The 12691-nt window shown below is 39.4% G+C and overlaps 1 protein-coding gene across 1 annotated transcript in view; it reads left to right on the top strand.

Annotated features, from left to right (window-relative positions):
- Positions 1 to 748: 748 nt before the first annotated feature.
- LOC104846629 (uncharacterized) overlaps positions 749 to 12691 on the top strand; it is a gene marked incomplete at its 5' end in the record, with an annotated part of 349131 nt that continues 337188 nt past the window's right edge. Inside the window, 2 exon segments of the mRNA XM_023557607.2 lie at positions 749 to 821; positions 1125 to 1301. Of these exon segments, the coding sequence (XP_023413375.2) occupies positions 749 to 821; positions 1125 to 1301 (250 nt within the window).

The following is a 12691-nucleotide window of genomic DNA, read 5'->3' as shown; positions in this document are numbered from 1 at the left end:
CAAATATTCATTTGGAACAGTAATGGTCCGAGAACTCTAATAATATTTCTAGTTATTCATTTTCATCTTTGACCATTTATTATGCGTTCTAATATTAATGGTTTTTGCAGTCATGTGATGAGTTCTGGTGCTCAGTGATGTGGCATCTTATGAAATCTTTGTAGCTCCCCTAACAGAATGAAACTCTTGGTATTTCACATTATCTTTTGTCTTTTACTAACATCTAAGAACATAAAAAAATTTTTTTATATAGGAACCATATTTATCCCTGAGTAGATTTAAATAAATAATCAGTTCACATACTGGAATCTAGCAACTTAAAATGAATCTGGATACAAGCATGAATAGATATAGAGCACATACAAGTTTTCTGTGAGGTAATTCTAGTCTACCAAAATGAAGTGGCGTTGTAGCACAGAACAAGTGAATGTCAATTGTGCAATGCAAGCTTCTCAGTTCAAGTTTTCCAGTGTCCTTAATTTGTTGAGGGCTGTTTGCATTAATTAAAATTGATAAAAAAAAAACAAAGTATTTTAATGTGACCTTCATTTGGCATTTGTCTTAACTTTTCTTATCCTATTTTATTTAATTCTTCCACTTCTGTTGTTCAATTAGTGTTTGACCCCTTTAGGAGAGATGTAAATTAAATGACATTTCAATGCCATTCCATATTTAAAATACTGTGTTAGTTGTGGATCATAAATGATGATCTTCATTCTTTAGCTAATTTATTCATTTAACAATTTCCCTCCAGAAGTTCCAGCAGAAGGCTCTGAAGCAAACTAAGCAGAAGAAATCCAAGTCGGCTGAATTTCTGATGGGTGAGCCTTGCTTGATGAGTTATTGCTCATAATTTGTGTAAGGATTAATTAACTAATTACAGACAAATGGCTGTGGGCGAAATTTTGCTCTTGCTTGTCAGGGTGCAATTTGTAATTATTTTAATCATTTATTCTTTTTTTTTTTTTTTAAGAGTTAATTTTAACCTAATTCTGTTTTGGTGACATTTGAGGACGATACACTTGAGTCTTTCAGCACAAGAATTACTAGAAGGAATTTTCTGCTTGTCACTGGAATATATTTTTGCTATCATATGGTCTTCTGACTTCCTTGTTTTACTCTAGTTAAAGAAGACAGAGATGTTGCAGAAGGCATTAGAAATCCAGCTTTTAACATGAGCAGCCCAGATCTCTCAGCATACCAGAGTTCAGAAAAGAAAGTTATCAGACATGACACGGCAGATCTCACCCTTGCAGCTCGCCAACGAAAACTCAGGCTGCTCGCCTCTGCTGAACCAAAAGGTGTGACTTCAGTCTTGATTATCTTCACACTCAGTGACAGTCGCTGTGCTCCTGAGCTAACCTGGGCATCCCAGAGCTGGCCTGAGACATTCCAATCTGGCGTGTCTGCACAGGCTCCCTGGGGAGCGTCTGCTTGTAAAGTGAGGGGCACAGCTCCGGATCCCCTCTAGCCTTGGTATGAGGACCATACTCCCTCCGGGAAGACTGCTGAGCAGTGATCCATCCCATCTCTGGGTGCCGAGATGGAGTGTAGCACTCTGTGCAGAGAGAGTAGAACATTGTTGCTCCCGTTTGTGGAATGCCGTTCTGCCAGAATAATTGCGAAATATGCTGGCACCTCACTTTTAGCCTCAAACTCTGTTGTTCCATTACTTTCGAGGAGGACGTCATTTCTGTATAGGTTTAGACATACGTACCAAGAGCTTAAGAATAAGTGCACAAAGCATGTTAGTAACTTCTCTGCAGAAATTCATCATAAGCCATAGTTCTTTCATTTTCTGATTGGTGATATTTCCGATAGTTAAGTATATTTGTTGGTTGAGTGGTAGAATTCTCACCTTCCATGTGGGAGACCTGGGTTCGATTCCTGGTCAATGCACCTCATATGCAGCCACCACCTGTCTGTCACTGGAGGCTTGTGTGTTGCTGTGATGCTGAACAGGTTTCAGCAGAGCTTCCAGACTAAGGTGGGCTAGGAAGAAAGGCCTGGGGATCGACTTCAGAAAATCAGCTAATGAAAACCCTATGGATCATAATGGTCCGAATCATAACTGATCATGAGGGTGGCACAGGACCGGGCAGTGTTTCATTCCATTGTGTGTGGAGCTGCCGTGAGTCAAGGCCAACGTGACAACAGTGAACAACACCAACAAATAACCTACTGCGCTTTGCATCAGGTCGATAGCACGTGGCTGGCTCCTCCTACTCCAGAGAGAGAAGGAAAGTTTATTCTGTACCTACAAAGAAAGAAGTCATTAAAATTTGCTATCTTTGCTCTTGTCTTCATCATTGAACAAGAAGAAAGAATTTAATGACCAGATAGCTTTTTGAGAGGGAACTGTCTGAAGTAATGAACCATGAGCTGGCACAGATGTAGTCTCTGCTGGTCCCACTTAGCAGCCTCATCATGATTTCCACCTGTGCAGACAAGCAGTCCAGCTCCCAGTAGGTTATCACATGTACAGAGCATTTACTTGGTGATTTTTGGTTCCTAAGTCTCATGGGAAATTCTCCCAGTCTCTAGGTTTCTGCATTCTACGTTATTTACCATGCATATTCAGCTTAGTGGATTTAGCTTGACATTTATCTTCCTTGCTTTTCTGTGTGTGTGCACTGTGTGTGTGCACTGTGTGTGTGTGTGTATGTTTTCCTGTAAGTTGATAACCAAGTGGCAATATACAGGAGTATCGATAATAATAGTAACAGCTGCCAGTCTCGGGTGCTTATTATATATTAGTCTCTATTGGCCAGTTGCCACTGAGTCGACTCTGGTTTATGGTGATACAACTCCGTGTGTGTTACAGTAGAACTGTGTACCATAGTGTTTTCAATGCCTGTATTTTCGGAAGTAGATTGCCAGATGTTTTTTTCTGAGGTGCCTCTGGGTAGACTCAAACCTTTAACCTTTCAGTTAGCAGCTGAGTGCATTGGCTGTTTGCACCACCCAGGGACTTCTGTAACTTCTCAGACTAACAATATTCTATGTCCAAAGGATCCCCTCCTTCCCACACTGCTGTTCCTAACTTACTTTCATTTTCCTCCTTAAAAAAAAAGGAAGGCTTAAAATGGGCAGGCAAACACACAATTGCTGAACCAATATTGACCCACAATGTAACGCTTCCAACACTATCTCAATTGTGTCTGTCACTTCTAAAATCACTTCTATTATATAAAACACAAAATCTTGGTTTACGGACTATCTCTGGAGATAGGTTGAATTAGTTCTTCTATGCAGTAGGAAGTAGTAACCTCTAAAGGGTTTTGAAGAAGCTCAGCTCCAGGGGTTGACTTCCGTGACACAGGTTTGTACATATGAGTCACTTACAAGGAGAGTATAACTGGTTAATTAAATGTATATTATATATCATACGAATATGTCTCACATACTTTGAACATGTTATCAGGAGTGATCAGTCCCTGGAGAGGGGCATCATACTTGGTAGAAGGTCAGCAAAAAAGAGGAAGACCCTCAACGAGATGGACTGACACAGTGGCTGCAACAATGGGCTCAAGCACAACAATGATCGTGAGGATGGTGCAGGACTGGGCACTGTTTCATTCTGTCGTATATAGGGTTGCTATGAGTTGGAAAGGGAAACCCTGGTGGTGTAGTGGTTAAGTGCTACGGCTGCTAACCAAAGGGTTGGCAGTTTGAATCTGCCAGGTGCTCCTTGGAAACTCTATGGAGCAATTCTACTCTGTCCTATAGGCTCACTATGAGTTGGAATCGACTCGACAGCACTGGGTATGAGTTGGAAACAACTAGATGGCACCTAACGACAACAACATATGTCTTTGTGATTAGATCTTATGTTCCTTTACTAATGTTTCTCAATCCTTCTGTGTATCAGATTCATCTGTGGAGCCAGAGGCCTTTTGGGAATCAGAACCTCTGGGGGTGAGTTTGGGGCAGGTTATCTTTTCCTAGTTTTCTACAGGGCATTTTGATGGACAGCTAGGATTGAGAACCACTACTGTGGGTTGAGTCCCTATGTCTCGGAGATGAGAATGAGCATGGAAGGTAATAATTGCTGCTAGTGTTAGTTGACCTGGTTCTGAAAAATGGGGAAAGAGAAGATTTTGTAACTCAAAAGCAGAGCTGAGTAGAAGGAACCAGAGAAGGAGCCTTATGCAAAAAAGCCAGGAATGACTTATCATCCTGAGAAACCCAGCCAGGCATTGACACAGGTAGGGGTTTTACGATCTCTATTCTGTAACATGGCCAATTGGTTTTGTAAGTTTATTTGATGTGTCTCTACCCAAATTCACCATGACCTCGCTTTGGAAAAGCCTCCAAAAAAACATTCAGTTGCAAATGAGATGTGCAATTTTATAGTCTGTGAACAAGGAAGAATGTTTGAAATATATGAACTTAGAAACCGTTAGATATTATAGAACACAATATTTCTCATTAACACAAAAGAACATTTATGTTATCTGCTGATGTGATTAAAAAAAATAGAGTAGCTACACATTTTCTCCATGGTATTATTACTATTAGCACAAATTATCATTTTACAAGTAAATACCAAAACATTTCCACCTTATAGATTCCTTTTTTCAAAAAAGTATTAGTAAATAATGGCAGAATCCCCATACTGCTTAATTTACCCAAATTAATTTAAGAAAATGTACAACAATTGTAGAAATAGCAATTTAAATTATATGGGAAATGTCAAGGTGAGAGATTTTCTAAAAACAAACTTTGAATAAAAAAGATTTCACATTTATGATGTATTAAGTCCCTTAGTATAGTAGAAAAGTAATCAAAGTAAGTACACACCGACCTTTAAGAATAGGCAAAATAGGCAATGACTGAGTGGTATGATTTTAAGATCACTTGGAAGGCCTTAATGTACCCCCAGGTCCCACTTACACTCCAATGTTAAAGCATTCTTGTTGTTGTCGTTACGTGCCATCGAGTTGATTCTTGTTCATAGCGACCCCATGTACAACAGAAGGAAACACTGCCAGATCCTGCACCATCCTCACAATTGTTATGCTTGAGCCCATTGTTAGGGCCACTGTGTCAATCCATCTCATTGAGGGTCTTCCTCTTTTTCACCGGCCCTCTATTTTACAAAGTATGATGTCCTTCTCGAGGGACTAATCCTTCCTGATAAAAAAACATGTCCAAATATGTGAGATGAAGTCTTGCCATCCTGGCTTCTCAGGAACATTCTGGCTGTCCTTCCAAGACAGATTTGTTCATTCTTCTGGCAGTCCATGGTATATTAAATATTCTTTGCTAACACCAGAATTCAAAGGCACCAATTCTTCTTTGGTCTTCCTTATTCGTTGTCCAGCTTTTGCATGTATATGAGTTGGCTGAAAACACTATGGCCATGGTTGTTAAAATGACATCTTTGCTTTTTAACACTTTAAGAGGTGTTTTGCAGCAGATTACCCCAATGCAATACATCATTTGATTTCTTGACTGCTGCTTCCATGGGCATTGATTGTGGATACTAGTAAAATGACATCCTTGACAACTTCAATTTTTTCTCCATTTATCATGACGTTGCTTATTGGTCCAGTTGTGAGGATTTTTGTTTTCTTTATGTTAAGGTGTAATCCGTAGTGAAGGCTGTAGTCCTTGATCTTCATCAGTAAGTGCTTCAAGTCCTCTTTATTTTCAGCAAGCAAAGTTGTGTCATCTGCTTATTAGTCTAAAATTTCTCCAGGGAAAATGACAGCATGCTGGAGAACTGACACTGTAATTTGGTATTGGCCATTTTTGTAAGATATGAATGGAAAAATGAAGCAAGATACAAAGTCCTCCACCCTGTCTTTCTGCTATTACCATGTCTTATAACCTTTGCCCCCTTGGCTAATGGAGTGTTCCAGGCTCTGAGTCATCTAGTTCTTTCAATTCCAATAGCCCTTTATTTGCAGGCAGACAATTAGCAAAAACACTGAACACTCTATTTTGCAAATGCCCAGAGGAACTTACATATTTTTTATTCTTTTTGGCCACACGGCCTCTGCCCCATGTTGTCCAGACCTGTGCTTTAGGTGTGGGTATTGTTTTGCTATCTCAGTATGCCAGCCAATCCTCTTTGCTCACTGCCAGGTATGTACTGGCCTGATGATGAGTTACCTTACAAGAAAGGGAAATTCAGAATTACAGTACTTGGAAAGGGAGAGCGGTAGAGAATCTACACATGCGTAGAATTACAAAGAGAGAGATGCTGGCTTAGGCTCTAAACCTACCCAGGGCCTGAGTGTGGGCTGGGTAGAAAGAGTATCTTGAACATTCTGAATGTATAGCGTGGTGGTACTAAAAAGTTAGCAAATGCTTGACTTCTTGCTGTAGAGCACAACTTGGAACAGTGTGAGACGGAGCCCTGGAAAAGGCTTTAAGTTGGAAGAAATAAGAAATAATTATAGAAAAAAATAAAAAAAGTGAAACCTGTTGCCATAGAGTCAATTCCAACTCACAGTGACCCTATAGGACAGAGTAAAACTGCCCCATGGAATTTCCAAGGAGTGGCTAGTGGGTTTGAACTGCCAACCTTTTAGTTAGCAGCCTGAGATCTTAACAACTGTGCCACCAGGGCTCCATAATTACAGAAGTGAATAGTAAAATGGTTAATCTAATGATGATTATTAATTACACTTGGGCAGTTTTTTTTTTTTTTTTTTTCTTTTGGTCCCTAATTTTCACTGAGGGTATTTCAAGGCTGATAAGTGGGAAGAAAACGAATGTTATCAATTTTATGTATTGTTATCTGAACTAGTATATCTATACTTATTAATTAAAAACTGATTTTAAGATACTGAGGAATCCAAACCTCCTTTACCCCATTCTGTCCTGAGTGTTGACGATTATAGTTGTTTCTGTGCTCTTGCAACAGACATCACTTGGAAGCATCTTCCTAGATGCAGATTGGCTGTTAGGACGTTCATGTGAACAAGTGTCGTTTAGGTTTTCTTGGTGGTAAGCAACAGACACCATATCTGGCTAATTTAAGCGGAAGGATTTCATGGATTCAGAGCATTAATAGTGGGAACGGGCGGAAGCCAAGACAGCCTGGAGGTACAAGAAGCTGGAAGCTGGTTTCATAGCAGGAACAGTTTGGTTCTGATACAGCCACAAACCACTGTGATATGTAATTGCCAAATGTTCTTTCCAGCCTTGCTTCACTTCTCCAAATTCAAAGTCCTATGGGAGGGCATTTGATTGTCCATGCTTCCCTGCTCACTTTCCTCCCTCCTGGCTTTACCACAATGTAGGAAAAGTAGGATCTATCCACACCTCCCAGCTTATATAGCTGGAGACAGGAATCTAAAATTACTTGCCCTCTAAGACTATACCCAATGTGGACTAGGAAATTATGAAGCTATTAAAAATCCAAACCAAACCCACTGCCACCGAGTCGATTCTGACTCATAGTGACCCTTTGGACAGAATAGAACTGCTCCATAGAGTTTCCAAGGAGCACCTGGTGGATTCAAACTGCCGACCTTTTGTTTAGCAGTCATAGCACATGACCACTACGCCACCAGGGTTTCCATGATGCTATTAGGGGAGGGGAAAAACATACAAAACAGCAAAGACAAACAAATTAAACCAAAAATCTAACAAATGACATTTACAATTCAGATGTCTTGCGTTATTTACCGTTCATATCCTACTGTTCACGATGTCCCTTAAAAATCCTTTGCAGTGGAGTTGAGTTCAACTCATAGCTACCAGGACATCAGTACATCTTAAATAAAAATGCAGTAATATATGCATGGTTAATTAGACAAAATAATTTATGCAAAGTTTTGCTTAGGAATCATGTATGTAACACTAAGTTTGCTTTATTTCCCTATTTCCTCCTCCTCTTTCACTGAAAATCTTGTTTATCGAACATCTTCAATTTGCCAAACACTATGCCACATGCAGGAACACAAAAGTCAACAGAACATATATGGAGCGTCTCTGTTCATGAAACTTACATTAGCAATTCACACTGAGGGCAGCTATTAAGATTTGAATGGATTATCCCAGCAGTCTCAAACAGCAGTATGCTCTCATTTAAGCTTTTTATATCTATCTCACAAACAGCATTTCTTGGACTGAGTGAACATTTCCAGAAGGATGTGCAAAACAGGAAAAGGGGTGTGTGTGTGTGTGTGTGTGTGTGTGTGTATCTACTATGCTCATATAACTGGGATTCCAATTGATTAAGCTGTGTCCAGCCTAGGACTGAGTGTGCTTGAGAATTTGTAGTTTAGAGTGGCCTAAGAAAACACAAGTATTTAGTGAAAAACCTGAGAGAGAAATTGAGGTCTTCGGATACATCAGTGATGTGATCACTGTCTTAAAGTTGGACAGAGTACTGTTTCATTTACCTAGTTCCCCCTAAATAGTTGAAATTTTTTTTAAGTATATATTTTTTAACCATCAAAATAATAAACTGAGCTATTATCAATGGAATTCCATATTAAATTCAAAGTTCACTAAGGTTCTCTTTAGCTACCATTTGACTAGTTTGGTTTTTGTATTTCCATTTTAAGAAAGACTAAAATGCCTCCCAGGAAAGAACTCATTCTAAGAAAAGAGACAATCAGACCCCCAAGCTTGACCTCATGCCAATATCTCAGGTCACAGAGGAAAGGTTGTTTTGATCGCATTATAGTGTTTGCCAATTATATTGTCCTGTGGTCTAACCAGAGACCTAGTGGGGTGGCAATTAAGAACTTGGCTGCTGACCAAAAGGTTAGCAGTTCAAATCCACCAGCCACTCCTTGGAAACCCTATGGGGAAGTTCTACTCCGTCCTATAGGGTCACCATGAGTCAGAATCAACTCGATGGCAACAGGTTATAGTCTAATGCTCAGGCATTTATTCCTGGGCCTTAGGGAGAGGGGGCTTGGGGTAAAAACTGAGATCTCTATCAGTGGTTGGGTGCCTCAGTGGCTCTACCTGCTAACCTTTGTAACATGGAGGAGCACTGTATTAGCTTCCAAGGTTGCCGTAACAAAGCAGGGCTATGCGCTCTCCAAAGGTTCTAGGGGAAGATGCTTTCTTGTCTCTGGCTTCCTGTAGCCATATGAGTTCCTTGGCTTGCCGCTGCAGCATCACTCCGATCTCTGCCTAGGTCTTCACATAGCCATCTTCCATCTGTGTGCCTCTCTGTGTCCCTTCTCCTCTTTTATAAGGACATCACTCAAGTGGCATCAGGACCCACCCTACTCCAGTATGACTTCATGTGAATGTAACTAATAACATCTTCAACATCCTTGTTTCCATACTAGGTCATGTTCACAGGGTCCAAGGGTTTAGGACTTCAGCATATCTTTTTGAAGCACACACTTCAACCCCTGACAAACACCCTATGTGGTAGTGGGATCAGGGTGGGATAGAAGGTGAAGTACACTCGCCTTCATTTGGCACTTCCATTGGAACCCAGCATGGACAGAGGCCTGAGTGAAAGGTTTGATCAGAACCAGAGAAAAAGTTGGAGAGAACATGACATGGCTTGCATAAAGGGTACCAGCAGGAAGCAGCATTGGAGGTGACAGCAGCGGGAACAGCAGCTCTGGGATCAACAGGAAGTAGTTTCCCTGTGGCTTTGTGGTGGTGCCACCAGTAGTTTCATGATAGACGTGGAGAAATTAGTGGTTTGAATAGCATTATTGTGAGGATAGAATCCTTGGCAGCAGACAACAAAGCAGAAAGCTGAGCAGTAGAGAAAGAAAATGGCAGATGTTTCAAAGAAGTTGAGAGAAATGAGTTTTGAGCTTACGTATTTAAGGCCTTAGATCTTTCTGGAAGAAATAAGAGGTAGTTTGAATTAAGGATAGGACACCCATAATGTAGTCGCTGAACTGGAGAAATCAGGGTTAATGGTTATAATTGTGACCTTAAATTTATTTTCAGGCTGGTGCAGCCATTAGAAATATATAGGTACCAAATATGTAATAAAAATAACTAATAAGTATATTGTGTTAACTGCATAATTCAAATTGTGTGAACAAATCTGTGATGAGTTTTCTCCCCCGGAGTGAACGTAGCCTAGATTATCATAGAAATATTGTATAAAATTGTTTACATTGTTCTCAGTTACAGCTGTTTTTCCCTTATGATGGAAAAAGAAAACAGGTGTTATCTGAAATTTATAGAATTTTTTTTTAGTATTTTTTGCTTTGGGACTTTTCAACTATTATTAAGAAAAAGCAAATATATAGGAAAATCACTTGCTGTAGGTTTATTGAACCGACCTGGATTTGTGTCTATAGATACTATTTGGCTCCCCAGTGGTATGAATCTCTTTCATTGATTTGGAAGGCTAAAAATAAACACTCAGGAATGCCTCTTACCTTCAGAAATACAGAATTAGATATTACATGGGTCAAACATGTGGTCAGTTTGTACAGATCATTTTAAGCTGACTTTCCGATCCTTCTTTTTTTTTTTTTTTTAATGGAACAACAGAGTTCTAGAACAATGCTTGTCCAGTTGAGGAAAGAGCATTTTAGTCAAACTTTTGAGTTTGGGCAATTACATACAGAATAGGAAAAGTCATTCTCCTGTCAGAAGAAACTGCTTACTCCCAGTTAATCAGATTTGCTGAAGAAATCAGTAGAATGCTTATTTGTATGAAGTCTTCTTCTGTTTCAGTTAATGCAAAAATTGATTAATTGATAATACTTGACCAACTATTAAACATCATTATTTTTTATATCTTCTCTTCAAGTTGATGTTAGTGGAACCCCAATGACTTCATTTGTAAAATAATATTTTACAAAATCTGTCATAGCTAACCGATTGAAGAAGGGATCTTTGTAAGAATCCTAAGAAAATGGGTATTACTTTGTCCTATCAGTCCACTCATGGCTGAGGGGTTCGTGCATTTAAACCATGGGTTTATATGCTAGTGAAATTACGTACTTTAAAAATATCAGTGTGAACACAGGAATCTATATGATGATGAAACGGATGCCTAAGATTCTTAGAATGACAGAAATGCTAGAACTGGAGATCACACAGCCCATTTTATAGAGGCCCAGTATTTGTCCTAAATATACACACAGCTACTTAGTGACAGATCAAGGAGAGAACCTTCAGTTTCCTGATACAGCAGTGATTGTGCCAGTGTCTTAGCAATTGGACAGGTTGGTGTATTGTTAACCTGTTATTGTTAGCTGTGGTCAAGCCAACCCCAACTCATGGTGATCCCGTGTATAATGGAGGGAAATGCGGCCCTGTCCTCGCCAGCCCATGATTGATTGTGGATCAGACTGTTGTGATCCATAGGGATTTCATTGGCTAATTTTCAAAAGTAGATTGCCAGGTCTTTCTTCCTAGTCTGTCTTAGTATGGAAGTGCTACTAAAACCTGCTCAGCATCATAGCAAAACCTAGGCCTCCACTGCTAGGCTGTACACGAGATTCACTGGCCAGGGTTCAAATCCCAGAATCCACATGGAAAGAAAGAATTCGATCCCTTAACCACCAGTGCCCCCATATTGTTAATACACAACTTCTTACATATTTGGGGAGATTTTTGAAAATATTGTTTTTTGCTACTTGAATAAGGAACTGTACCTGTGTCAATGAGATTTCACATAAATTCGAAACTTCACTGTGCCACTATTTTGACTACAGCTCAGTAGTTACATTTCCATTTTAAGAACAATTGTATTAGAGAAAAATCTTTATAATCTTTGTTGTTGTTGCTGTTAGTTGTCGTGGAGTTCATTCTGACTCATGGTGACCCATATCTGAGAGTACAGCTGCTCCATAGGATTTTCAGGGCTCTAAACTTTTTTTAACCTTTTGGAAGCAGATCTCCAGGCCTGTCTTCCTGGGTGCCTCGGGTGGGTTTGAACCACCAACCTTTTGGTGAAAAGAGTGCTTAACTGTTTGTGCCAACCAAAGATTACCATAACCTTAATATTTTATGTTTTTAACATGAATTAGTCTTTAATCTTCAAACAATTCATTTAGAATTTCTTTCAGGTACTGTTTATTTTCTGTTTAAGAGAAGTTTAATAGAACATATGATTTTCTTTAGCCTTTATCCAGACTAATAAACCAAAAACTTTATAAAAACAAAAACAAAAGCTTCATGGGATAAAGAGTTTAATTGTCCATAAATTACTGGATTTCTTAGAGAGGAAGGATTAATTAAGATTGTCTAAACTAAATCTAGTAATCCATTATATTGATTGCTTTCATATTGAAGTGTGCTGCTGTGTGATGAAAGCAATACTCCCTGAATAGGCTGTTAAATACAATGCATAAATATAAGAAATTTTAGATCCATGAGAAAGACATATTTTTAAATGAAACTGTGAGGATTGGGGAGTGGTTGATGTCTAATATCGGCTACTTTATTATTAGAAAGACAGTATTCCAAAATGTATACCTAAATTTGGAGCCCTGATGGTACAGTGGTTAAGTGTTCGGGTGTTAACCAAAAGGTTGGCAGTTTGAACCCATCAGCAGCTCCTTGGAAACCCTATGGGGCAGTTCTACTCTGTCCTATAGGGTCACTATGAGTCAGAATCAATTTGATGGCAGTGGGTTTTTTGGGGGGTTATACCTAAATTCAGTCACATACAGGATAATGTGCCAGGCTTTAAACTTGAAGAAAATGTACTGTGATATGACTTTTGGAGGACTTTTAAATATGGGTAAATACCAATATGGAGTCCCAGGGTGGTGCAAATGGG

This window comes from Loxodonta africana, chromosome 1 (assembly GCF_030014295.1).
Source record: "Loxodonta africana isolate mLoxAfr1 chromosome 1, mLoxAfr1.hap2, whole genome shotgun sequence".
In the NCBI taxonomy this organism is placed as follows: Eukaryota; Metazoa; Chordata; class Mammalia; order Proboscidea; family Elephantidae; genus Loxodonta; species Loxodonta africana.
The sequence above is the reverse complement of the archived record's forward strand: the minus strand, read 5'-3'. Positions and strand labels throughout refer to the sequence as shown.